At 35.4% G+C, this 27,755-nt stretch overlaps 1 protein-coding gene across 13 annotated transcripts in view; it reads left to right on the top strand.

Annotated features, from left to right (window-relative positions):
* Positions 1-27,755, top strand: part of BAZ2B (bromodomain adjacent to zinc finger domain 2B) — a 422,769-nt gene that overhangs the window by 330,813 nt on the left and 64,201 nt on the right. For 8 of the 13 annotated variants that reach the window (XM_070357371.1, XM_070357382.1, XM_070357374.1 and 5 more), the window contains 8 exons: positions 1,728-1,938; positions 7,815-7,907; positions 8,018-8,079; positions 11,803-11,868; positions 13,596-13,661; positions 16,958-17,002; positions 17,222-17,254; positions 18,482-18,547. In XM_070357371.1, coding sequence (XP_070213472.1) covers positions 1,728-1,938; positions 7,815-7,907; positions 8,018-8,079; positions 11,803-11,868; positions 13,596-13,661; positions 16,958-17,002; positions 17,222-17,254; positions 18,482-18,547 — 642 coding nt within the window. The remainder of the gene's footprint in view (positions 1-1,727; positions 1,939-7,814; positions 7,908-8,017; positions 8,080-11,802; positions 11,869-13,595; positions 13,662-16,957; positions 17,003-17,221; positions 17,255-18,481; positions 18,548-27,755) is intronic. The other 5 variants (XM_070357397.1, XM_070357381.1, XM_070357375.1 and 2 more) reach the window with 2 other exon arrangements.

Genomic DNA, 27,755 nt, shown 5'->3' with positions numbered 1-27,755 from the left:
AACATCAACTAAAAAAGTACATGTGGTGGTTAAGAGCACACGTTTGAGAGTGAGAGAATTGGGTTCAAATCACAGTTCAGTTCTTTGTTGCCTCCATACCTTAAGAAATTATTCAGGTGGGCTTGAATTCTCTCAGTTGTAAAGTAAATACAATAAAATCCACTGTATTAGATAATACTATTGTGAAGATTAAGGAACATAACATAATCAAAATGCCTGGAACTAAGCACAGTGCTTGGAATGTGGGATGTAACCGTCACCCATTACGGTAGCAGGATGGTATTTACATTTTTTAGTACCTCTCGAGTGAGATATTCTTAGAATCCTTGCTCCGAGTTTAGGTATCATGGCATAAAATATAACTCAAGAACTTTTAATTACTTTTGGTTGCAGAATTGCCCACAATGGTTCAAGCTAAATTCCTAATTTGAGATTCTTTTTAAGAAAAAAGGCACATTTAAAACATTTTCTCAAATTTTACACTAAATGAGTTATTTCTTTAAAAAGAAATAAGTGAATTATTTTAGGATTATTTTAAAAGGGTGCCTTTCTAATATCTGAACATAGTGATTTGGACTGTAAATAAGGTAAAATAGTGTTGTTTTCTAAGAGAAAAGCAGCTCATCACAAACAATAATATATTTGTTTTGATTGACATACAAAGGATAATGAAAACCAGACTCTGATGGTATCTACACACTGCACAGGATTATTCCTATAATACATTAGCATTATGCTGGTAAATGTGTTTCCATCAGCAGGCTTGCAGTGGGAAATCTCAAATGTACCATTATCACACTTTGAAACAATAGTTCCTTGATTTCAAATAATAGTCACTGTTCAGATATTAAATTGTCCTTTAATTGCTGTAATTTTCTGAACAGTTTATTTAAATCAATATCTAGATAAGGTCTACACATTGGGATTTTTTTGGTAGATCCTTTTCCTTTCTTTCTTTTTTTTTTTTTTACTTCTTGAAATTTATTTATTGAAGAAATTGTTGAAGTTTGTAGAATTTCCTAGACTGGATTTGCTGTGTAGTTAAACATATACTTCTCACCCTGTTTTTCCTGTGAAGTTATAATAATTAAGTCTAGTATATATTTGATTTCCCTTTGTGAGAGGGCAAGACTAATTTATAGGTGATGAATTGAATCTCCATCAGGAGACTTATGTCTATCTAGCTGTCTCTCTTTTTGGTTGTTGGCAACCATTCAAGTTCAATACTTTGATTTGTTCATCAAGTATTGAAAAATTCTGATACATTAACTCTTAGATTCCTTCTTGGATGTATTAACTGTATTGTTTCTATAAAGAGAGCTTTCATCTGTTATTTGGATAGCTTAATGTTTGGTTTAACTGATAGTCCATGAGAAAAATCCATAGAGGTATCATCACACAACTAATATTTTTAAATATCTGCCAAATTTATGGTCATTATAGTTCAGAAATGGTGATTTTAAATATATATCTATTTATATGTTTATACATATATATATAGAAATCCCTGTATTTAAAGTTGAATTTATTATGAATATAAAAAATGTTACAAGTCCATGAATAATTCTAAACATAAATTTATTTTAAAAAGTAAAATCCCTAAAGGTTGTAATAGCTCTATAAATTTCAAAATATCTGCGAATTTTCCTAGAATTATTTCTGACATGTTAACCACTTGTGTTTATTTTGCTTATAATACATTATTTCTATAAAATGTTAATTAAAAGGGAATGCAGTGGTGTCTTTTGAAAGAAGAGGATGTCATTCCCCGTATCAGGGCAATGGAAGGTCGTAGAGGAAGACCACCAAATCCAGATAGACAGCGAGCAAGAGAGGAATCCAGGATAAGACGTCGGAAAGGTCGGCCTCCAAATGTTGGCAGCACTGAATTTCTAGATAACACAGATGCCAAATTGCTAAGAAAACTGCAAGCTCAGGGTAAGAAACATAATGTATTTGACATTGTAATAATCATATTAAAAAGTATAAATATTTCTTATATTTTTGACTTATGGATGATTGACACTGCTCTCAGTTTCTGAAAAGGAGATATTTGTGTTAGAATAAAACTGAAAAACTAAGAGGTCCCACTGGTAACCGGAGTTCTTTGATTAGGTAAAGCTCCTTTGAAGAGCCGTACTCATAAACACAATATACCCTGTGTGTTTAGAATTACAAAGGTGGATGATAAGCTTTTAAGTGCTGTGTGCCTAGTCGCCCAGTCATGTCCGACTCTTTGCGACCCCATGGACTATAGGCTCCTCCAGGTGATCTTCCTGACCCAGGGATCGCACTCAGATCTCCTGCATTGCTGGAGGATTCTTTATCAGCTGAGCTACCAGGGAAGCCCAAGCTTTTAAGGCTTGCACTGAAAAGGAATCTACCAGCACTTGGCACATGCCTTAAGGTTGTGCCAGCCTTCTGGAAATGCTCATTTTAACAGCCCCAATTCCTTGAGGTGGTACAAGGGAATAACTCCAAGATATGTGGATCTGTGGAGTAAATTTTCAGTCAGAGAACTCCAATTACTGGTATGTAACCCCAGTCTTTGGGTTCTTCTGTAGTATGCATATATTACATACATTTTCAAAATGCCCAAGTAGTAGTTTTAATTCAAAAATATTTATTTTAAGACCACCAGAAAGTATCACTATTAAGCACAAAGTACTCATAATAACCTCAGATGTACTTACTTATGAGTCAAAATTGTACATAAATTATTAACATTAAGTTCCCAGGCTATGTCTGACACAGAAAAAGCTGACTAAAGAAAATAGTCCTGTTATGAGTTTAAGTTACTAGTTACAACTGGGAAGCCTCTTCTTGTGAAGATTATCTGAATGTGCATCAGCATACATGTTGGTGTCTTATATTCACAAGCATGTATATACACATACCTCAATGTAAAATAAAGGTTCGGTAATAAGAACTGACTTGAAAGACATGCAGGATTTTATTTCTTACGGGTTTTCTCTGGGGGAAAAGCATGACGTTTTGTTGTTTATTGTAAACAGCACAATAATATTGACTTCTTTGTAGCTTTTTTGTTTTTATTACAAAATAAATGTCTGTGACAAAAACTCATAAAACAGAATGGCTTCTGTAAAAAATGTTAATGAGTGGAATCATTATTAACAATTATTTCGCTAGTCTATCCAGTAATATGTACACACACTCCTACACACACATGTCTTCAAATACTCATATATGTACATATGCATATAAAATATGTTGTTTTACATATATTGGGCTTCCCCGGTGGTGTGGCAGTAAAGAATCCACCTGTACTGCAGGAGATGCAGGTTCAATCCCAGGGAAGATCCCCTGGAGAAGGAAATGGCAACCCACTCCAGTATTATTGCCTCAGAAATCACGTGGACAGAGGAGCCTGGTGGGCTACAGTCCATGGGGTCACCAAGAGTCAGACATGATTTATTGACTAAACAACAACAATTACATATATATCCTTTTTGATGTCTAAGATAAATGGCTTATAGTATATATATTATTCATCTTGTCTTTTTTCCAGTTAATTTATCTTGAACATCTTTCTGTATCAGCACTTAAAAATCAACCATATTCTTTTAATGGCGGAATAGTAAGTGATACTATGTATGATTCTACCATACTTCATTTAAGTAGTCTTCTTCTGATGACTGTTGTAGCTCTTTCCTGATCTTTGCTATCACAAATAGTGTTGCAGTAAGTACATATTACACGAATCTTCACATCCTTCTAAAGGTGTGCCTGTGTATAGTGTAAAATTCTAGAGATAGAATCTCTGAATCAAAACATATGTTCATTTTCACTTTGGGTAAATAGACAAATATTATCTCCAAAAAGATTGCACTAATTCATACTTCCGCCAATGGCATGTAGGTTAACTGCCTGATATTTAACTTAACGTTGTATAAGTTTTTATCTTCCATAGTATGTTCGTTAAATATTTTTCATGTTACTCTGCTTGGTTCCTTTTAAGACTTATCTCCCCTGAAAAATTGCTAGTGAAGGTTAAAAGGAAAGTTAATATGTTAACTGATGGAGCCATACATGATGAGTTTTAAAATTAGTGTTGTCAGTAAACCACTGTCTTTTCTGAAGAATGTGTAACACTGGGGAATGTGCATTGTTTTTTGTGTGTAAAACAAGAAAGCTTGAAATTAACTGATATCCAAAGTATTGGCTCTTCATGCATGTTTTGCATATCTTATACAAGTAGCATTAATACTTAATATCCAAAATGGCAACTTTATAAAATTGACTAAATTTTTTCAAATTGGAAGTTAATTATTCAGCTTTTACTCAGATGTTTTTTCTCCCTCAAGATTTCAAATTGGTTTGTATTCTATTGTAGTTTTTCCCTTGTTGTATTATGTTGCATTTCGCAAATTCTTTTACATTTGACCTTATTGTGTACCTATGTTCTTTCTTGCATACATATAAATGTTAAATATTTAGCAGTAAATAATTATTAATATATACAAGTAAATGTGGTATAATATGCATGCTTTTTCCTTGGGAAGAAAGGAAAATAGCAAAGAATCTCTATCCCTCTTTTATTTCTAAAAGGTTTCTACTCAACAATTTGAGGGGGTTACCTGAAGGGATTCCGTAAGATTCTGTTTCATACAAGGATTCAACTAGGCTAAACAACTGGACTTAATTTGAAGAAAGATTCAAAACAGTAAAAAAAAAAAAAAAAATGCAAATTTGTACTTTTAAGCATTGTGAAATGAGAGGTCTTCTAATTTCTCAGAGAATACATATGGGAATCTGATAAAATCTGAATATAAAAAAAAAAGCTTTCAACCTGTCTAAATAAACCTGCTTCTTAATTGGTCAATACCATTCATATCTCAAATTTTCTACGATAGCTAGTAACATCTGTCCATTTCATACATTATGGAATCCAAGATGCCTTAGTCTATGCAAAGTCCTGTTATTTCAGATGTTCCACTAAGAAAGCAAAATGCTGCCAATTTTTAGACACATTGTGATTTTAGACATGTTTAAAAATGCATCTTAGAATCAAAGAAATGTGGTATATGTAAAATAGCCCTAATTCAAAGTGAAAATAAACTTTATTTCAAAATAAATTTTTTATTTGAAATTTACAAATTCTTCATCCATGAAAGATATTTTTCAAATTAATATTTCAAGTGTTCATTACAATAGATAATATATTCAACAACCATAAACCAAATAAATAAGAAAATATTGGGAACTGTTTATTCCACAGAGCCTGAGTGAATTTTCTAGGTCTGTAACTCATTCTCCTTCCCCCATAGTATCCCTAATTAACTTCTTTTTTCTTTTTTTGTATTCTTTTTTTCATATTTTCTCTAACTGTTCATAATATAAAAGTTAAGCTGCATAAATTTTAAATGATTAATCCAAATTGTATCTTCCTTGCTAAAATGAAAAGAATATCAGCTGAGCTTCCTAATGTTTTTAAAAATTACTGTGAACTTGTGTGGAGTTTGAAATTGACTGATACATTCATATACAAAAATACACCTATAAATGTGATAAAATTTTCCTTATTATTTCCTTATTGATAAAATCAAATAAGCCAAACTGCTATTAGAGAGCATCAGTTTAGCTGGGAACAAAGCATCATACTTATGCCACATTTTCTAGAAAATACATTTTTTTAACCCCTTGGCTTCCCTGGAGGCTCAGATGGTAAAGAGTCTACCTGCAGTACAGGAGACCCAAGTTCGATCCCTGGATTGGGAAGATCCCCTGGAGAAGGAAATGGCAACCCACTCCATATTCTTGCCTGGAAAATCCCATGGATGGAGAAGTCTGGCAGGCTACAGTCCATGGGCATAGAGTAGGACACAACTGAGCAACTAACAGGCTTTGCAACACACCTTTATATTTTATGGCAGATTTTGGTCTTTATAGCAGAGTTTAGTGAAAACTTTTAATCTTAAATGTTAAAAAAAATGTTTATCTGGATCTATCCTAGTTGAAAGCAGTGTCCTTCATAAGTATTATTATCAGAGTTTGCTAATTCTGTAGCCCAGTTTATACATATCGATTTCCAAGAGTATTTCATGAACAGGAGACTCCTTTTTATGTGGCTCAGAAATTCTTGATGATGCTCAAAACTACTTAATATTAAAACTTATTCAAAGGTTGGAGGTATATGCTAGCATCAGCTTCTATCCTTCAGGTCTCCTGGATAAAATCAAACCCTCATATCTTGCCTCCTTTTTTAAGTGTTAATGATAGATAATCAGCCATAGTAAGCAACTTCATCTTAGCTGTTACAAGGACATAGAGTTATGTTTCTTTCAAAAATCTCAAGATACTCAAATTTCTTTAAAGGTTTTAGAAGTAGTAACATACTTCTAAACTTTAGAAGTAGTAACATGGACTATGAAGTCAGAAAGTCCAGGGTATGTATCTTAACTCTGCTCTGTAACTTCTGTGACCCTTAGTTTTATTTTATAAACTGGGTATAATGTTGACTGTCTTATAGGGTTGTTATGAAGATTAAACAAAATCGTGTAAATTTAATACAATAGTTCAATAAATGATAGAAGTTATTAGTAGCGCTCAAGTAATTCAGATGTTACCTGATCAATTTCATTATTGGTAAATATATAAGTTTCTTAAAATTAATCATCTGCTACAAGGTTGAAAACAATGTCTAATGTAAAGTGGTATTTTCTAAAATGATTTTATGAAAGATATTATGATGCACCACTTTTATAATTAGAAATATTCTGATCAAGTTTGCCAGCAGAATAAAGCATGACATTACATACCATCTGTATCAGTTACCTCTTGCAACAGTAATGCTGGGAGAGAACCATCGACAAAACCTCAGTGGCATACAACACTAAGCATTAATTGTTTGTGCAGATGGAATCAACTGGTGTTACGTTAGGCAGTTAGGCATCTCTGCTGATCCTGAGTGGACTTTTTAAAATTTGTGAAATGATCTAGCTCCCAATCTCCAGCAGCCTAGTCTGAATATGTCCTCACAATAAAGGGCAAGGCATAGAAGTAACGGTATAAAGAGTTCAAGTACACTTTCAGACTTATGCGTGCATCACATTGCTAACATTTTATTGGCCCAAGCAGATCACATGGCTGAACTCTAAATCAAGGGCCAAGAAAATATGTTCCTCACACGTCTTGATGAGTGGAACCACAAAGCCACATTGCAAATGGCACAGATAGAGGAAGAGATGAAGAATTGGGCCATTAATTATGTTCTATCCCAGTTTCATACATTTGTCCTTAAAAAGTATGAGAACTAGGTTGTCCTGAGAAATCAACATTCTCTTTTTTTTTTTAGGAGAGAGGGTCTTTTTCCTTCACAAGTGGAAGTATCAATAGATTCAGAAGCTTTGCCATTTATATAGCTAATTGAAATGCTTAGTTTGGGAGACTTTAGTCTATATTGGATTCTTTTTCTATGTACTATTTTTAAGATTGAAGCTGAATCACTTTTTTACATATTAGCAGCTACTTTCCTACTCAGTGATGATTACACAAAATGTGAAAAAAAATGTTTCTGTATTAGCCTCTGTAATGAGAATTAAGAGAAGCATCATTCTTATTTTATAGGCTCATATTTGATGAAAAATTGGCACTTTCTAGGGAAAATGAATATGACATTTTCTGCCATTTTCCTACTGAGTATCTAATGTTACGTTTGGCAGTTTTCTTAAAAATCATGTCCTTCGTGATGATACCAGTTTCACAGTTATTGTTTTTAGGAGAGCAGTTATGTTGTTATTAATTTGTTGTTATTAAGCTGTTAATAACATTGCTTAAAATTTTGTGTTTTTCAGAAATAGCCAGGCAAGCAGCACAAATAAAGCTTTTGAGAAAACTGCAAAAGCAGGAACAGGCTCGGGTTGCCAAAGAAGCTAAAAAACAACAAGGTTCGTAATTTAAATGGTAGCATCAACTTGAAGAGTGAGTATTGGGTAACTCACAAGAGGCATCTCTTCTTTGTTCCTTTTCTGATCTGTGCTTTGATTTTTCATCATAGCAATAATTGCTGCTGAGGAGAAGCGAAAGCAAAAAGAACAGATAAAGATTATGAAACAACAGGTATGTTTATTGATTGGAACTGATTTTTAAAACACGGGCATTGTCTTGCAGTCTATATGTATATTTCTGTATGTGTATTGGACTTTACAGGTGGTTCACTGGTAAAGAGTTCACCTGCCAATGCAGGAGACACAAGTTTGATCCCTGAGTTGGGAAGATCCCCTGGAGAAGGAAACGGCATTATTTCCATTATTCTTGCTTGGAAAATCCCATGGACAGAGGAGCCTGGTGGGCCACAGTCTATGGGGTCACAAATAAGTCAGACATAATTTAATGACTAAACAACAACAAATATGTACATTATTTTCATTTTGATTTCTGAAATAACTATATTTCACAGTAATATTATATATCTGTATTAGAAAGTTCTCTTTTATGAATTAAAATTCACTTCATTTTAAAACTAAGTCTTCTACTTCCATGTTTTTAAGAATTGATTCAGTTCAGTTCAGTCGCTCAGTCGTGTCCGATTCTTGCGACCCCATGAATCACAGCAGGCCAAGCCTCCCTGTCCATCACCAACTCCCGGAGTTTAGTCAAACTCATGTCCATCGAGTCGGTGATGCCATCTAGCCATCTCATCCTCGGTCGTCCCCTTCTCCTCCTGCCCCCAATCCCTCCCAGCATCAGGGTCTTTACCAATGAGTCAACTCTTCGCATGAGGTGGCCAAAGTACTGGAGTTTCAGCTTCAGCATTAGTGGTTGGTGCATAGACTTGGATTACTGTGATGTTAAATGGTTTGCCTTAGAAACGAACAGATCATTCTGTCAGTTTTTAGATTGTACCCAAGTACTGCATTTCGGACTTTTTTGTTGGTATGAGGACTACTACATTTCTTCTAAGGGATTCTTGCTCCAGTAGTAGATATAATGGTCATCTCAATTAAATTTGCCCATTCCAGTCCATTTTAGTTCATTGATTTCTAAAATGTCGATGTTCACTCTTGCCATCTCCTGTTTGACCACTTCCAATTTACCTTGATTCATGGATCTAGTATTCCAGGTTCCTATGCAGTATTGTTCTTTACTATTTTATAGTTTATCCTATTTCCTGATGGCTAGAGATCCTGCATATCTTATCAGTACTTTAAATTCAGCTACGTGATCCTAAACTCTTAAGGTGGCTACAACCTAAATATACATAGTTTTTAACTTCTCATCAAAGAAGCATCGTAGTTCCAATGTCCCAGAAACGTTAATACCAATGAGTTTTCATCAAAATACTTACCTAAGGGTAGTTTCAGAAAGCCATCTAACTTATTCCTCATTGCCAGCAAAGTTAATCAAAGTAGAGCTTAGGTCTACTCACATAGTCAGTTACATAATGCCTATTTTAAAGTCAGCATTAGTTCTAGAATAAAATAGTAGCATGTGCTTCTAGATCATTTATTCTACCTAGTAAACCAATATCACCAGGTAGTTTTCAAGGAAATATTCTGGAAGCTTGCAAAAGTATTATTATGAAACAGAAGGAACAAAGGCATTGGAATATAAAATACACAGCTCTGTAGTTTCCTTTTGATTTAAGGCAAAATATTTACTTTCTATGAACTTTAGTTTTCTTTTAGTAAAATTTTATTTAGAAATTTTTTTTAGCCACACCATGTGGCATGCAGGATCTTAGTTCCCCAACTAGGGATCAAACTCATGCAACCTGCACTGGGAGCACAGACTCTTTAACTACTGGACTGCCAGGATAGTCCCTAGTTTTCTATTAGGTAAAAAGAAGAAAAGTTCAACTCTTTTTATGATAAAAAAGGATATTTTATATAAAGAGCTCAGTTCATGTATTGTATACCCAATATTATAAGGTAAACCTATATTAAAGAAATTTATAAAAAATGTTTATCTCTGCTAATGCTAATGACACCACTACCAAATACACACACACACACACACATATATTACATATATATGTCATATATGTGCATGATATATATATATATCTCAACTTCAGGATAAAGCTTTAGACTGAGTGTACATAAGATAAGCATTAAAAAAAAAGAAGATTTCATACCTATCTATGTATGTAAGAGAACAGTGAATGAGTTTTGCTGACTTGGGAACATACCATGTTATAGGATTAATAAAAGCGGAAAAATTAAATAAAGAGCATGCTTTATTTAGGTCTCAAGTTCAAATCTAAATAAATACTTCAGATATGGATCAAGTACAGCTTTCTCTTGGAAATGAAACAAAAGATACATTAGGGCTTTTATTTTTTGCAAGCTACATTTAGTATTCAAAACTAAGATAGCGTCAGTTCAGTTCAGTCGCTCAGTCGTGTCCGACCCTTTGTGACCCCATGAATCGCAGCACGCCAGGCCTCCCTGTCCATCGCCAACTCCCAGAGTTCACTTCAAACTCATGTCCATCGAGTCAGTGATGCCATCCAGCCATCTCATCCTCTGTTGTCCCCTTTTCCTCCTGCCCCCAATCCCTCCCAGCATCAGAGTCTTTTCCAATGAATCAACTCTTTGCATGAGGTGGCCAAAGTATTGGAGTTTCAGCTGTAGCATCAGTCCTTCCGATGAAGGATAGGGTCACCAATAGCAAAATTATAGAATGTGAACAGTCTTCTAAAATCAGAAGAGTAATTCTAGAAATCTCATTACCCTGCAATAGACTCCTATAGAGGATTGGTAACATCAGTGTGCAAAAAAAAAAAAGAAATGTTTAAAAACACATTGACATGTAGCTTGAAAAGATACAACTAGCACCTGGAAATTGAAGCAGGTAATGTAATTTTTCATCAGTATAAGATGTGTTGGCTGTAGAAATAGTACAACAAATGCAATTTTCTAGTAGGAAAATTTGGGTGTTTGGGAGAAACTGTATTATTATCATGGGTGCCAATTTGGGACTTTCAAAGAGGGTTATGAACATGAAATTGTTAACGTTGGGCTTACAGCATATGAGATAATGTTTACATCAAAATGTAAAGTTTTATCAAACCTAAATTTGAAAACAGTAACTAATACATTAAATTAAGACAATATGAACAAGTTTTGTCATGTGAATAATTTTCTACAATGTTGCATTGTAATTAATCCTTTTAAAATTATATTACAGATTATTTCTGAATCTGTCTTATTGTAGTAATTAAAAGCAGTGTATCAATAATATTATGTTATTCACCACCTGAAGTAAGAAATTATAGTATGGAAATTGTTAATAATAATCTATTATAGTTGTGTGCCACTACACACTTTTTTAAGCATTTTTAATTTAATCATGTCATAGTGAGAAAGGACAAGTACGTCTCCCTGGTTTATGCAAGAGTAGTTATTCTATGCTCAAGATTATCCAGTGAATGACAGTAACTCCAGATTAGCCTTATGTTTTCTCACTCCTGTTTCTCATTACTGTTTCTCTCTTATTCTGTCCTGTATTTATTGCAAAATAGTTATAATTGCAAATATTTATAAAAATCCACAGGCTGAATGAGTTTAATCATATTGGTTTACCTGGTTTCTATATACTTACGTAACATTTGTATTTTACAAATGGTTTTAAGAAACTTGATAAAATCACATTAATTTGACATGAACATACATATATGATATTAAACTACATCATAAATTGGATAAATTTATCCCATGTTGGATAAATTTTATATCCAACATGGGAAACTTAATATCTTAAATTATTTGATTCTACTTAAATACTTTCCACTTGGATATTTAGTTTATTATCTTAAATTGTTATAATTTTTTTCTACAGGAAAAAATTAAGAGAATACAACAAATCAGAATGGAAAAAGAGCTTCGAGCCCAGCAAATTCTAGAGGTAGAATTCTTAAATGTGATATGATTAAAGTAAATAGTCACATATTTTAAAGTCTGCAGAATTGAAAATCTTACCTGCGTGGTCTCTCACTCTTACAGTATGCCCATCAGAAATTTGTTTCAAGCATAATGCATAGAGTAAGACCTTATTTAGCAAACTCATCTTATCCTAATAACCCGGGAAGTAAGCCAAAAGGAAAAACTTCTGAACAACCAGTATAGGTATCATACAGTTCATGGGTCAAAGTCGTGTTATGTACTTCTAGAAAAGTCATTAGGACTAATAGATATTTACTTTTAATTTAGAAATAAAACATTGCAAAAGTGAAAGTAAATTTTAAATGTAGGAACAAGTTGAACCAGCTGTTTTTTCTGGTTTCTAATACGCCTTGCTTCCCTGGAAGCTGATGGAATAGTACTAGAGGACATACATTGGAATCAGTAAGGTAATAGCCACAAGATAGCAGGGAAAAATACAGAGAAACTCCAACCAGCATCTATCGGAATTCAAAAGCCTAACAAGATTGTCTGTAATCTTTTGGTTGACTAGCAAGCAGTTTTCAACACCTTATTATTAATAACTGAAATGCATTACTCTATTGAACTGTACAGTATAATAACTGATGTTCAGAATAATTCCCCCAAGTCATCAAGAAAAAGCCAAATTATAGTTAGTATACTGTATCTAAATAGTATATATCTCAAAAAAAATAAATAGTATATATCTCAAAATTATTGCCATCCAAAATTTTGAAAATAAATATTCAGTGTTTAACATTGGTGTAGCCTCCCAGCTGGGCTTCCCTTTTGGCTTATCCACATGCACTGCGGGAGACCTGGGTTGTATCCCTGGGTTGGGACGATCCCCTGGAGAATCCTCATGGACAGAGGAGCCTGGTGGGCTACAGTCCGTGGGGTTGCAAAGAGTCAGACACAACTGAGCGACTGAGCACAGCACAACCTCCCAGCTATTCAGGGAACTATTGCTATATAGATGATTTACCCCTGAGGGTGTCAAATAGCTGAAGCTTTCTTTTGTATGATTTTTCCTTCTAGAAATATACACATATTTCCTAACCCATTTTAAATAAATTTTAAAAATCCAAATCAAAAGTACTAATATCTTAAAGTAAATTAATAACTACTGAATAATTATGAAACTACTAGATAGTTAATGACTTTAAGATTATGAAGCTCAGATTTGGCATCATGATCTTGATATTCAAAATGTACTTCAAGAAAGATTGTAAGTTTCCATTCTGTCTTAGAAACCTCGAATTTAATCACAATAAACAGCTAGAGAAAAATAGCGTATATTTACTGTTTAAAGTCTACCCCATCTTCTTAATTTTATATAGTGATCATGTTTTACGTTTAAAAATCAGAAAAAAGCAAATATTATATAAAAAAAACTTTTTCTGTGATTGTTTTAATGTAAAATAAACAATTATTTCAGACTTTTTAAATAGAATTGAAAAAATCAAGAAAAGCTGACATATTCTAAGAAATTTTAAGAATTTTTTACATCTTAATGCTAATCTTTACATTAGAAATGAAACTTAGTTTGTAAATATAATATTAACTATGAGAAAATCTGTAATTGTCTATATATATGTCACATGTTGTTTTCTCTCTTATGAGTCATGTAGCTCCATGTTCAAGTCATAGATTATTTTCAGGTTGCAGTGGTACCGTTGTATGACTTTGAGACCTGTTTTCCATGCACAGGCAAAAAAGAAAAAGAAGGAAGAAGCAGCAAATGCCAAATTATTGGAGGCCGAGAAACGAATAAAGGTTAGTTTAGATGAGAATCTGTTTTTTAAGAATAAAAATTATATGGTATTATATCACTGACTCAATGGACATGAATTTGGGTAAACTCTGGGGGTTGGTGATGGACAAGGAGGCCTGGTGTGCTGCGGTTCATGGGGTCGCAAAGAGTCACACATGACTGAGCGACTGAACTGAACTGATACTAGTATCGATTATATTAAAAATAGCCCTCCTAAAAATGACTTGCTGAAAAAAATGTTGATCACAGATAAAACGTGCATAATGTGTGTTTTTAGTGTTTATATATTGTATATACGTTTTTATATTTTATTATATAGGTTCTGTGTGATACTTTGAGCTCTTTAAATAGCAGACATCAAATCAGAAATATAAACTATCACATAATACCTGAATATAGTTTTAAGGGATAAGATCTCCTCAGAGCTATTTATGTTCCAAATCCAGTTCTCTCCTTAGATTATAATTTTCTCTTTTTTAATGTCTAACAATTGTTTGTAACTATTAAAAAGTGAAAAGCCTTCCAAAACCAAAACCCAGCTTTATCAGCTATCACTTACCAATACTAAAATTAGCCATTGCTATTTACTGTAACTTCGTATGTTGTTTGGAGCTGTTTTGATTTTGATTTTCTGGCATGAAGCATGAGAGAGTTGGACCCTCATGCCCCTTCTAACCACTGCCCTCTGCCCCTACACACGAACATTCCATCTCTAATCTTCCAATTTTTCTGATACTTGTTTACTGAAATTAGGCAGCCAGGTGGGCCTAACAATTCAAGAGATAGCCGCTACTATTACATCCAATTACACGATGGTGTGATCACTCACCTAGAACCAAACATCCTGGAATGAGAAGTCAAGTGGGCCTTAGGAAGCATCACTACGAACAAAGCTAGTGGAGGGGATGGAATTCCAGTTGAGCTATTTCAAATCCTAAAAGTTGATTCTGTGAAAGTGCTGAACTCAATATGCTAGCAAATTTGGAAAACTAAGCAGTGGTCACAGGAATGGGAAAAAGTCATTTTTCATTCCGGTCCCTAAGAAAGGCAATGCCAAAGAATGCTCAAATATCGCACAATTGCACTCATCTCACACACTAGTAAAGTAATGCTCAAAATTCTCCAAACCAGGCTTCAACAATATGTGAACTGTGAACTTCCAGATGTTCAAGTTGGTTTTATAAAAGGCAGAGGAACCAGAGATCAAATTGCCAACATCCGCTGGATCATATTAAAAGCAAGAGTTTCAGAAAAACATCTACTTCTCCTTTATTGACAATGCCAAAACCTTTGACTATGTGGATCACAACAAACTGTGGAAAATTCTTCAAGAGATGGGAATACCAGATCACCTGACCTGCCTCTTGAGAAATCTGTATGCAGGTCAGGAAGGAACAGTTAGAACTGGACATAGAACAACAGACTGGTTCCAAATAGGAAAAGGAGTATGTCAAGGCTGTATATTGTCACCCTGCTTATTTAACTTACATGCAGAGTATATCATGAGAAATGCTAGGGTGGATGAAGCACAAGCTGGAATCAAGATTGCTGGGAGAAATATCAATAACCTCAGATATGCAGATGACACCACCCTTATGGCCAAAAGCGAAAAAAAAAACTTGAAGCCTTGATGAAAGTGAAAGAACAGAGTGAAAAAGTTGGCTTAAAATTCAACATTCAGAAAACTAAGATCATGGCATCCGGTCCCATCATTTCACGACAAATAGATGGGGAAACAGTGGAAACAGTGGCAGACTTTATTTTCCTGGGCTCTAATATCACTGCAGATGGTGACTGCAGCCATGAAATTAAAAGATGCTTAGTCCTTGGCAGGAAAGTTATGACAAACCTAGACAGCATATTGGAGAAGGCAATGGCACCCCACTCCAGTACTCTTGCCTGGAAAATCCCATGGACGGAGGAGCCTGGTAGGCTGCAGTCCATGGGGTCACTAAGAGTTAGACAGGACTGAGCGACTTCACTTTCACTTTTCACTTTCATGCATTGGAGAAGGAAATGGCAACCCACTCCAGTGTTCTTGCCTGGAGAATCCCAGGGACGGGGAAGCCTGTTGGGCTGCCGTCTATAGGGTCGCACAGAGTCGGACACGACTGAAGCGACTTAGCAGCAGACAGCATATTAAAAAGCAGAGACATTACTTTGCCAACAAAGGTCCATCTAGTCAAAGCTATGGTTTTTCCAGTGGTCATGTATGGATGTGAGAGCTGGACTATAAAGAAAGCTGAGCACCGAAGGATTTATGCTTTTGAACTGTGGTGTTGGAGAAGGCTCTTGAGAGTCCCTTGGACTGCAAGGAGATCCAACCAGTCCATCCTAAAGATGAGTCCTGAGTGTTCATTGGAAGGACTGATGTTGAAGCTGAAACTCCAGTACTTTGGCCACCTCATGTGAAGAGCTGACTCATTTGAAAAGACCCTGATGCTGGGCAAGATTGAAAGAAGAAGAAGGGGGCAACAGAGGATGAGATGGTTGGATGGCATCACTGACTCAATGTACATGAGTTTGAGTAGACTCCGGGTGTTGGTGATTTACAGGGAGGCCTGGCGTGCTGCAGTTCATAGGGTTGCAAAGAGTCGGACACGACTGAGCAACTGAACTGAACTGATTTGATTACGTCTTTTAAAGCTAGGGAACCATTTGTCACCTTTTCTACATAGACTCTCTTACTTTGTTCTTTAGATTTCTACTCCTTTTCATGATTGCCCTTTATATTAATTTCATTCATATTTTAGCTTTATGAAATACTCATGTGGTGAGATTCACAGAATTACATGCATTAAGCCCCACCCTTTTGAAATAATGCCCTCAATTGTAGGTGGACATAAAAATCTCAAATTTATCCCTTTGTCTCTTGTCACTCTTATTCCTGTACAGTGTGTAGAAATGACATAGATCCTGTTAATCATAGAGTTTTTAGGAATTTATATTCAGAGTGGAGTTTTAATCAGCTAGACAGGAGGATTGCTTTTTATGTGTTTTTTTTTTTAAGTGCCATTTGTATGTGATATACTCTGTCCATCTAGCTAGTCAGTTCTGTAAACATGCCATTGAAGTGTGCTGTTAAGTCAGATGCTTGCTCTTATCATATAGTTTTTATATATTAGGTAACCATACGAAGTTGCCACTTTATAAGTAAAAAAAAATTTTGGAGATTTGAAATTTCATGTGGTTCAACCTAATAGAAGACTATAGAATCTCAGAAAAGGAGCTTTTAATACTTGTAGCATGTTCTAAATTTTTCCTAAAAATCATATATTAAAAGTTTCTTATTTTTAAGGAAAAAGAAATGAGAAGACAGCAAGCTGTTCTTCTAAAGCATCAGGTCTGTATACACACAGTTATACAAATTTTTAAATGTAAATTTTATAATTTTTCTTAAATCTATTTTTTGAAAAATCTTCAAAATATTTTCTTAAAAATTTCCAATGTAATTCCTGCTTAAATTCCTTGCTTTGGTATTGGTGTCTTTTGGGGGGTTAAAAATTGGTTTCATGACTCTGTGATTTCTGTTTCATAATGTTGTGCCAACTCTTTCTACCAGGAGTTGGAGAGGCATAGACTAGATATGGTATGGGTATGTTTATTTTTGTACATCTAACACCGCATTGTGATTTGGTTGTGATATGGTTGTCATAGCAATGCATAAAGTGTAGCACTGGCTGCTGTCATATTACATACTGCTGCATGGCTTTACAGCACAGTGCATTGCATACATCTGCTTGTCTATCTATAAAAGAAATACGGTGTATATCCAAGATTTGTAATTGAATCATGCAAGCCTTAAATAGGCTGCTGTCTAAAAGTTTACATTACTGATGTCACAGTGAAAGTTGGATCACTATACAATTAGATACAATTATGACCCATATTCTCTCATCATTCTAGATGCAAAACTGCCATTGAATACAATGGGAATTTTGGGTTAGTTTGATGAGAGAATATGAAATATATTCTGGTTTTATGGACAAATTTTAGAAATTTTTAGAAATATCCCTTTGGGCGAATCGCATATATTTAAAAAGAACTGTTTCAACATTATACCTATGTGATTTTTTTTTAAATAAAAGGAGACTATCAAAGTAAGCTAGTGCTTACTTTATTTTCATATTGTGCCTTTTAGATTTAACTTGTGAGCCCATGGTGCAGCTTTAGTGGCTTTCAATACTGCATCAAGGGACAGACATCAGTAAACAGGAATATCTCATTTCATTGATGGTGTTATATGAACCATGACTAGTTTAAATTGGTGTTAAAGCTTTAAACAAAAACTTTCTAATTTGTTGGTGGATTATTGGATTTACAAAATGATAGTGTATTTGAAATAAAAGTAATTCTAAAACCGTGATGTAAAAGTGATTTTAAAGCAATTTCTGCCTGATCTAAATAAAAATTTAAGAACACAAGCTTTAGTTTAATTGGCTATAGTACATATTTGTGGTTTTTCTAATAGCAGATGTAAGGTAACTGACCTGTTCCAGCCAACCATTATGCTTTTTGTTCTGCCAGCTTTTGAAGGAGCATCACAACTGACCATAAGTAAATCTTGTATGCTTCTGTTTACACTGTCTCCATGTTCATTGCTTTACCTTTTTGCTTTTGATTGTTCTTGTATTTGCTTTCTAAACCTGAACTAAAACATGCACAGACTGGCCATTCTTGTCTTATATTTAGTATTTACTGTGACTTGTCTATAAATGCTAAACATGCTACACAGAGTTTTTTGTTTTGTTTTGTTTTCCATTTGAAGATCAAACTGTTAACTATGATTGAGTTATATTCCTAATTTTATCTGGCTTAATAGGAACGAGAGAGAAGGCGACAACATATGATGCTTATGAAAGCTATGGAAGCTCGTAAAAAGGCAGAAGTAAGTGTATATTTCTTGAAAAACTATTATCTTACCATAAATTAGTATTTTTCTTAAACGTTGACTCTTCTAAATATAATTGTTTTAGAGTATGGGTTTGTCATGGTTTACTAATTTTCATAAGCAAACCAGAGGTTAGAGATAGTAACCAAGTGTTAGAACATAAAAGAATGTAGGAAGGATTCCAATGTATGATTTAATTTTCTTGGCTGAGATTTTAATTACCTTTTTTAAATACAATGAATGGCATTCATTTGGATCAAAGTAGCTATTTCTTGGAGAAGAAAATGGCTACCCACTCCAGTATTCTTGCCTGGAGAATCCCAGGGACAGAGGAGCCTGGTGGGCTGCCATCTGTGGGGTTGCAGAGTTGGACATGACTGAAGCGACTTAGCAGCAGCAGCTATTTCTTACTGTGACCAGAGTTTCACAAAATTTATGTTACAGCATGCATAGACAAGTTCTATATGTCCTCATTGAAACGTCAGCCATGGACTTTTGCCCTCAAAATTATTCTTTAACATTCTATGTGTAAAATTAGGCCTGGGTATTATCCTTGAAATAAGAGTTTTTACCATATTATTCAGAACAAGAAAATTATTGAAATGTCAAAATGAGCTTATATGGATTTTAATAGAAATCAGTTAAAGGTTAAAAAATGTTACAAAGGAATGCATTATAACAGTTGAATAGAGGTATGGCCATAATAACCATGCTTCCCAGTTGGGTCAGGGGTAAAGAATCCACCTGCAGGAAAGGCAGGTTCGATCCCTGGGTCAGAAAGATCCCCTGGAGAAGGAAATGGCAACCCAGTCCTGTGTTCTTGCCTGGAAAATCCCGTTGCAGAGGAGCCTAGTGGGCTACAGTCCATGAGGTCGCAAAAGAGTTAGACTCAACTTAGCTACTAAATGACAATGTTATAACCAGTGCTTTGAAGTAACAGAGACTCAGATACACATGCTAACTCTAAACCAACTTGCTTTAGCTCTTCATGTTCTTTCTTTTTTAAAATTGATATAATGATTCTTGTATCTCCTATGATTATAAGATTATCAACTGGGATAAACATTTAATAAATAATAATTAATGAAAATCAGACAGTTTGGTCTAGAAATTGAGAGCCCTATATTTCAGATTTTGGATCTCAGCTCTGGCTTAAACTATATATTTCTGATATAAAGACACAGTATATGTATTGTTTAGGAACTTGGACATTGTAACCAATGATCGGGATTTGAATTCTTTTTTCAGTACATTCCAGCTATATGACTTCAGCAAGTTATTTAACCTCTCTGTGATTCAGTTTTTTTTTTTTTTTGTCTATAAAATGGAGATGACACTACTTCCTATTTCATCAGGTTTGTAGTTATGATTAAATGGGTGTGTGTCTAGATGAGTGTAAATGTAAAGTTCTTGGAACAGTGCCTGGTACCACATAGTGCCTACTTATTACCATAAGTCACTTATTACTATATAGGTGGTTTTTTCCTTACATGTTAATTATCCAGGACCACTGACACCCTCTACATCTAACATTATAACATGGATTTATAACTATAATCTCTGAAAAATGACAGGCATTGAAAGAGAGAGGTAATGGATTCCAGGAATGGGCATGGCTGTAAACTCTGTTGCCTTCTGAACTCAGTGGTGTGAAGAATAGGGAAGGGGATTAATTAAAATCCTGAGAGCTCAACTTACTTTTCTCCTCTCTGAAGAGATGGGAACTGAGGGAGTAACACAGGGAAAAGGCCTGGAAAATTCCTCAAGAAACAAGTTCTTCCCTGGCAAGTATTCTTTTTACCAGAAGGACTAAGAAAAATTAGGGCTTGTCATTCTGATTTTTCCTGTTGGAGAAGAAAGGTTAAAGAAAGGCAGAGGGTTATCTCCAGATTATGGGCTTTAGTACAAGAGGACATCCAAGAGAATAGTAAAGATAAGGTCATCCAAGGGGAAAAAGAAATCATCCAAGGGAAACGATGCTCAGGTCAAGAGATACCCAGAAGACCCAAAAGTCGTGACCTCTTCCGTTGGTTCCCCATATTTGCTTCTGTGCCTGGGAAGAGAGTAAAGAAAGCTGCTGAAGAGAGGTGAGTAAAATCTGCATTGAGTAGAAGGTAGCAGCCACAGGATCAATGAAGATAGTTAAGATGAAATCTTCTAAGAATCCCTCAAGAACCAAGAGCACTTTTCATGGGAAAAGAATATTCCTTTGACTAGATAGAGTGAAATCAGGTACAGTGCTTCCAATAAAACTTGGAAAGGGATATGAAGAACCAGGCACAGCCCTCCCTCTTCTAGCTGCCTTCATTCTCAGAAAAAACAAATACTCATAGCATACAAAATAACTCACTCTTCAATTTAAAGTACTTATGAATATAAAAACAATTATCAGATAAAGTGAGAAGAAACTAAAGGAAGATTAAACCACCTGTATTGGAGCAATGCGCGTTCTTGATAGGGCTGCCCATATCAAGCATGAGTAACTGGAAAAGAAATGTCAAGAAAACCATGCCAAAATATTAAACCAAAAACTGTGTGTGTGTGCACATGTACATATATACATAAAGTAATAGCTGTAAGCATAATAAGTTAAAGGAACTTGCTTTCTCTGCTTTCATTCTTACTTTTCTGAGTTCTCACTATGCATTCTCCACAGAGCAGCCTAAGTGATCTTTTCAGAATGTAAAACAGATTATATCATAACACGATCCACTGGCTTCTTGTAGTTGTAATAAAGTCCACCATACATTTTGTATCTGATGTAGTATCTTCCAGCCATTTTTGCCTTTTTATTATTCCTAAACAAAGGATCTTTCCTATTTGATGTTCTTCCACCAAATATTCAAGTGGCTCTTATTTATTCTTCAGTCATAGATCAAATTTTAGCTTATCAGAATGGCTTTCCAAGAACACTTAATTTTGCCTTTTCTTACACCTAACCTTTATAACTCCATCCCATTATTTTATTTTATACTTATTTATAGTTTATCTTCTCCCAGATTGTAAGATCTATGAGGACAGGAATCTTGTGTACCATTGTATCATAAGTGTTGTGATTAGAGCCAGCTATATAGTAGTGCTTAGAAATTGTTGTTCAATAAATGAATGAGTTGAAATGAAAGTGACAGTTAAAGTACTAAGGAAGCAAGTTGAGGATGAAACAAAATCATTAAAGAAAGAGTGTATTATATGTTTCTGTCTAAAATTTTCTTTATGTAATAAAAAATATTTTATTCTTGGTGAATTTTACACTTAAGGAATTATTATTTAAAATAATACAATAACATATGTCATAAATAATCCTGTATCAGAATATCTGAGAAAATCCCACGGGTAAAATTTCTTAAGATGTTACTGTTCTCTGATAACTATGAACATGTGAACAGGATGAGGTAATTGTACCATTTTGGCAGTTATTCAGACATTTTTGGCCACACCATGTGACATTCAGGATCCTTGTTCCCGGACTGGGAATTGAATCCTCACCCCTGCATTGGGAGCCCAGAGTTTGAACCACTGGACTACCATGGAAGTTCTCAGTTATTCAGATTTTAAATTGTATTCCTCTACTAAATTATACCTATAGATTTTAGTAATCAACTAAATATTTTTTAAAATGTCTTAAAATACTATTATATACAGTTCAGTGCAGTTCAGTCGCTCAGTTGTGTCCGACTCTGCGGCCTCATTAATCACAGCGCGCCAGGCCTCCCTGTCCATCACCATCTCCTGGAGTTCACTCAGACTCACGTCCATCAAGTTGGTGATGCCATCCAGCCATCTCATTCTCTGTCGTCCCCTTCTCCTGCCCCCAGTCCCTCCCAGCATCACAAGCTTTTCCAATGAGTCAACTCTTCACATGAGGTGGCCAAAGTATTGGAGTTTCAGCTTCAGCATTAGTCCTTCCAATGAACACCCAGGACTGATCTCCTTTAGGATGGACTGGTTGGATCTCCTTGCAGTCCAAGGGACTCTCAAGAGTCTTCTCCAGCACCACAGTTCAAAACCATCAATTCTTCGGCACTCAGCTTTCTTCACAGTGCAACTCTCACATCCATACGCGACCACTGGAAAAACCATAGCCTTGACTAGACGACCTCTGTTGTCAAAGTAATGTCTCTGCTTTTTAATATGTTGTCTAGGTTGGTCATAACTTTCCTTTCAAGGAGTAAGCGTCTTTTAATTTCATGGCTGCAGTCACCATCTGCAGTGATTTTGGAGCCCAAAAAGATAAAGTCTGACACTGTTTCACTGTTTCCCCATCTATTTCCCATGAAGTGATGGGGCCGGATGCCATGATCTTCATTTTCTGAATGTTGAGCTTTAAGCCAACCTTTTCACTCTCCTCTTTCACTTGCATCAGGAGGCTTTTTAGTTCCTCTTCACTTTCTGCCATAAGCGTGGTGTCATCTGCATATTGGAGGTTATTGATATTTTTCCCAGCAATCTTGATTCCAGCTTGTGCTTCTTCCAGCCCAGCGTTTCTCATGATGTACTCTGCATATGAGTTAAACAAGCAGGGTGACAATATACAGCTTTGACGTAGTCCTTTTCCTATTTGGAACCAGTCTGTTGTTCCATGTCCAATTCTAACTGTTGCTTCCTGACCTGCATATAGGTTTCTTGAGAGGCAGGTCAGGTGGTCTGGTATTCCCATCTCTTTCAGAATTTTCCAGTTTATTGTGATCCACATAGTCAAAGGCTTTGGCATAGTCAATAAAGCAGAAGTAGATGTTTTTCTGGAACTTTCTTGCTTTTTCCATGATCCAGCGGATGTTGGCAATTTGATCTCTGGTTCCTCTGCCTTTTCTAAAACCAGCTTGAACATCTGGAAGTTCAAGGTTCACGTATTGCTGAAGCCTGGCTTGGAGAATTTTGAGCATTACTTTACTAGCGTGTGAGATGAGTGCAATTGTGCAGTAGTTTGAGCATTCTTTGGCATTGCCTTTCTTTGGGATTGGAATGAAAACTGACCTTTTCCAGTCCTGTGGCCACTGCTGAGTTTTCCAAATTTGCTGGCATATTGAGTGTAGCACTTTCACAGCATCATCTTTCAGGATTTGAAATAGCTCAGCTGGAATTCCATCACCTCCACTAGCTTTGTTCATAGTCATGCTTCCTAAGGCTGACTTGACTTCACATTCCAGGATGTCTGGCTCTAGGTGAATGATCACACCATTGTGATTATCTGGGTCGTGAAGATCTTTTTTGTACAGTTCTTCTGTGTATTCTTGCCACCTCTTCTTAATATCTTCTGCTTCTGTTAAGGTCCATACCATTTCTGTCCTTTATTGAGCCCATCTTTGCATGAAATGTTCCCTTGGTATCTCTAACTTTCTTGAAGAGATCTCTAGTCATTCACATTCTGGTGTTTTCCTCTATTACTTTGCATTGATCGCTGAGGAAGGCTTTCTTATCTCTCCTTTCTATTCTTTGGAACTCTGTATTCAAATGGGTATATCATTCCTTTTCTCCTTTGCTTTTCACTTCTCTTCTTTTCACAGCTATTTGTAAGGATCCCCAGACAGCCATTTTGCTTTTTTGCATTTCTTTTCCATGGGGATGGTCTTGATCCCTGTCTCCTGTACAATATCACTAACCTCCGTCTATAGTTCATCAGGGACTCTATCTGTCACATCTAGTCTCGTAAATCTATTTCTCACTTCCACTGTATAATCATAAGGGATTTGATTTAGGTCATACCTGAATGGTCTAGTGGTTTTCCCTACTTTCTTCAATTCAAGTCTGAGTTTGGCAATAAGGAGTTCATGATCTGAGCCACAGTCAGCTCCCGGTCTTGTTTTTGCTGACTGTATAGAGCTTCTCCATCTTTGGCTGCAAAGAATATAATCAATCTGATTTTGGTGTTGACCATCTCGTGATCCATATGTAGAGTCTTCTCTTGTGTTGTTGGAAGAGAGTGTTTGCTATGACCAGTGCGTTCTCTTGGCAAAACTCTATTAGCCTTTGCCCTGCTTTATTCCGTATTCCAAGGCCAAATTTGCCTATTACCCCAGGTGTTTCTTGACTTCCTACTTTTGTATTCCAGTCCCCTGTAATGAAAAAGGACATCTTTTTTGGGTATTAGTTCTAAAAGGTCTTGTAGGTCTTCATAGAACCATTCAGCTTCAGCTTCTTCAGCATTACTGGTTGGGGCATAGACTTGGATTACTGTGATATTGAATGGTTTGCCTTGGAGACGAACAGAGATCATTCTGTTGTTTTTGAGATTGCATCCAAGTACTGCATTTTGGACTCTTTTGTTGACCATGATGGCTACTCCATTTCTTCTAAGGGATTCCTGCCCACTGTAGTAGATATAATGGTCATCTGAGTTAAATTCACCCATTCCAGTCTATTTTAGTTCGCTGATTCCTAGAATGTCGACATTCACTCTTGCCATCCCCTGTTTGACCACTTGGAATTTGCCTTGATTCATGGACTTAAGGTTCCAGGTTCCTATGCAATATTGCTCTTTACAGCATCGGCCCTTGCTTCTATCACCAGTCACATCCACAACTGGGTATTTCTGGAGTTATTTCTCTACTGATCTCCAGTAGCATATTGGGCACTTACTGACCTGGGGAGTTCCTCTTTCAGTATCCTATCATTTTGCCTTTTCATACTGTTCATGGGATTCTCAAGGCAAGAATACTGAAGAGGTTTTCCATTCCCTTCTCCAGTGGACCACATTCTGTCAGGCCTCTCCACCATGACCCGCCGTCTTGGGTGGCCCCACACGGCATGGCTTAGTTTCATTGAGTTAGACAGGGCTGTGGTCTGTGTGATCAGATTGACTAGTTGTCTGTGATTATGGTTTCAGTGTGTCTGCCCTCTGATGCCCTCCCATAACACCTACCGTCTTACTTGGGTTTCTCCTACCTTGGACCTGGGGTATATCTTCACGGCTGCTCCAGCAAAGCGCAGCCACTGCTCCTTACCTTGGACGAGGGGTATCTCTTCATGGCCACTCCTCCTTACCTTGAAAGTGGAGTAGCTCCTCTTGGCCCTCCTGCACCCGTGAAGCCACCGCTTTTTGGATATGGGGTGGCTCCTCTCAGCTGCTGCCCCGACCTTGGGTGAGGGGTAGCTCCTCCATGTTTCTCCCCGGTCTGTCACAACTATTATGTACACAGCATTAAATTAGATGCTGCAGGAAAAGCAAAAAATGTTAAGGATACTTTTTTATCATATCAGAGAGATAAAACTTTAAGTGGTAACTAGGTATATGTTTGTACTGATAATCGAAACTTTTACCATATCTTTTATATAAACTTACCCCTTGGTGAATATTAACAAATTACTACTAAATGTACTTATTCATCTCTTCATTATTACTTAACATTCCCAAGGTGTGACTGGTGTCATGCCAATAATGGGCCTATCTTGGCTTCATATTCTGCGTCTTATTACCTCCTAATAGCTCAGTTGCACTTTTTTTCTTTTACTAACTAAAAAGAACAAATTTTACTGTAGGTTAAAGCCTACATACATACTGTAGGTTAAAGCCTACATAAAGCCTAATACTTAGGCAGGGCCAACTCAAAATTCTGAAATGACCTAGTGTAACCTTTAATTCTAAACTTTAATACTTTTAGAATTTAATTATTAAGTTGTACAGAAAAAAGATGTTATAGGTAATCTTTAAAAAATTGATGTTAAAAAACTAATTGTTTTCACCTTGTTAATCAGAAATCTCTTATAACATCTGAATTTATTCCAAGAAACTCCTCATAGTCATCAAAGTGAAAAGGTAACACAAGCACCATTTTCATGGTTCTTTTTGTACACTACACTGATCTTACTTTTTGATTTACTATTAATATATTTTTTACTAAAAATACCTCAAATTTATATTAGGCCCCAAACTTAGAAATGTAATTTCTATAGTTTTTCCTTTAACCTATAATTAATAAGAATATACAGACATACAAATTACCTTATTTGTTTTTCTTACATTAATTTTAATATATTATCATAGTTCATAAATATTTTTATAACATAATAAAGAATAATTTTTAGCCTTGTGAAGATTTATATGCTAATGTAACACAAGTCTTATGAAATATATGTGCTTTAATTATTACTAATCATTCAAACTCAAGTTGGTTTCAGCAGTGTGACAAAGTAGCTCAAAATCTACTGTTTTCATTTATAAAAACTTCAAACTATGTCAATCACAAATTTATGAACACTTTACTCATATTATCTGAATAATCACCAGAGCAGTCTTAAGAGTCTTTTGTATATCTCCCCAAGAATCAATAAACACAAAAGGTTGTTAAACGTGCATCTATTACAGAATAACTATGTCAGCACTTTAGGCAACAAAGCCATAAAACAGAAGAGAGTAGTTCAAGTTTCAGAAGTCATCTAATAATTTGTATGCAGAAATAATGTATAACCCCTCAAGTCATGAGAATATTTTTATAATCCTATATTTATACTAATCATTACTTAGTGAAAAATAAAGTATAATTGCCCATTTACATACTTTGGTTTAAACAAACCCATTTTTCTATTGAAGATGTGTGTACTTATACGACATACTTCTGTATTGTACTTTATATAATCTACTTAATTTCAATTTTAAAATTCAGTTACCTTTATTTTTTTTTCCAGCAGAACAAGATTTATTTCTCTTTTAACCAAATTCTTATAGAACCATGTAAGACAGTTCATACAGAGATCATGATTTAGGAAGGTCTTCCTCAGTCTGAATCTTTAGGTCAGCAGAGACAAAAGTATAGGCTCTCAAGACCATATCACTCTGTCATAGGCAATAGGATCTGTCCTGTTAGATTTGATTATACTTTTTCTTTTTTTCAGGTCCATCTTTTTTTTTTTTTTTTTTTTAATTATTTTGCTGTATCAGATGTTAGTTGAAACATGAGGGATCTTCCCTTGTGTCATGTGGAATCTTCCCTTGTGGCACTCGGTCTCTCTAGTTGTGTTGCATAGGCTCAGTAGCTGTGGCACACAGGCTTATTTGCTCCCTGGCATGTGGGATATTAGTTCCTGGACCAGGGATCGAACCCACATCCTCTGCAATGCAAGGCAGATTCTTTACCACTGGACCACCAGGGAAGTCCCCTCAGGTACATCTTAAATTTCAAAAATCTAGAGACTATTATCCTTCAGCATTGATTTTTGTCTCTTTCCACACAGTCAAAAGCTTTGGCATAGTCAATAAAGCAGAAATAGA

This window comes from Bos mutus, chromosome 2 (assembly GCF_027580195.1).
Source record: "Bos mutus isolate GX-2022 chromosome 2, NWIPB_WYAK_1.1, whole genome shotgun sequence".
NCBI lineage: Eukaryota > Metazoa > Chordata > Mammalia > Artiodactyla > Bovidae > Bos > Bos mutus.
The sequence above is the reverse complement of the archived record's forward strand: the minus strand, read 5'-3'. Positions and strand labels throughout refer to the sequence as shown.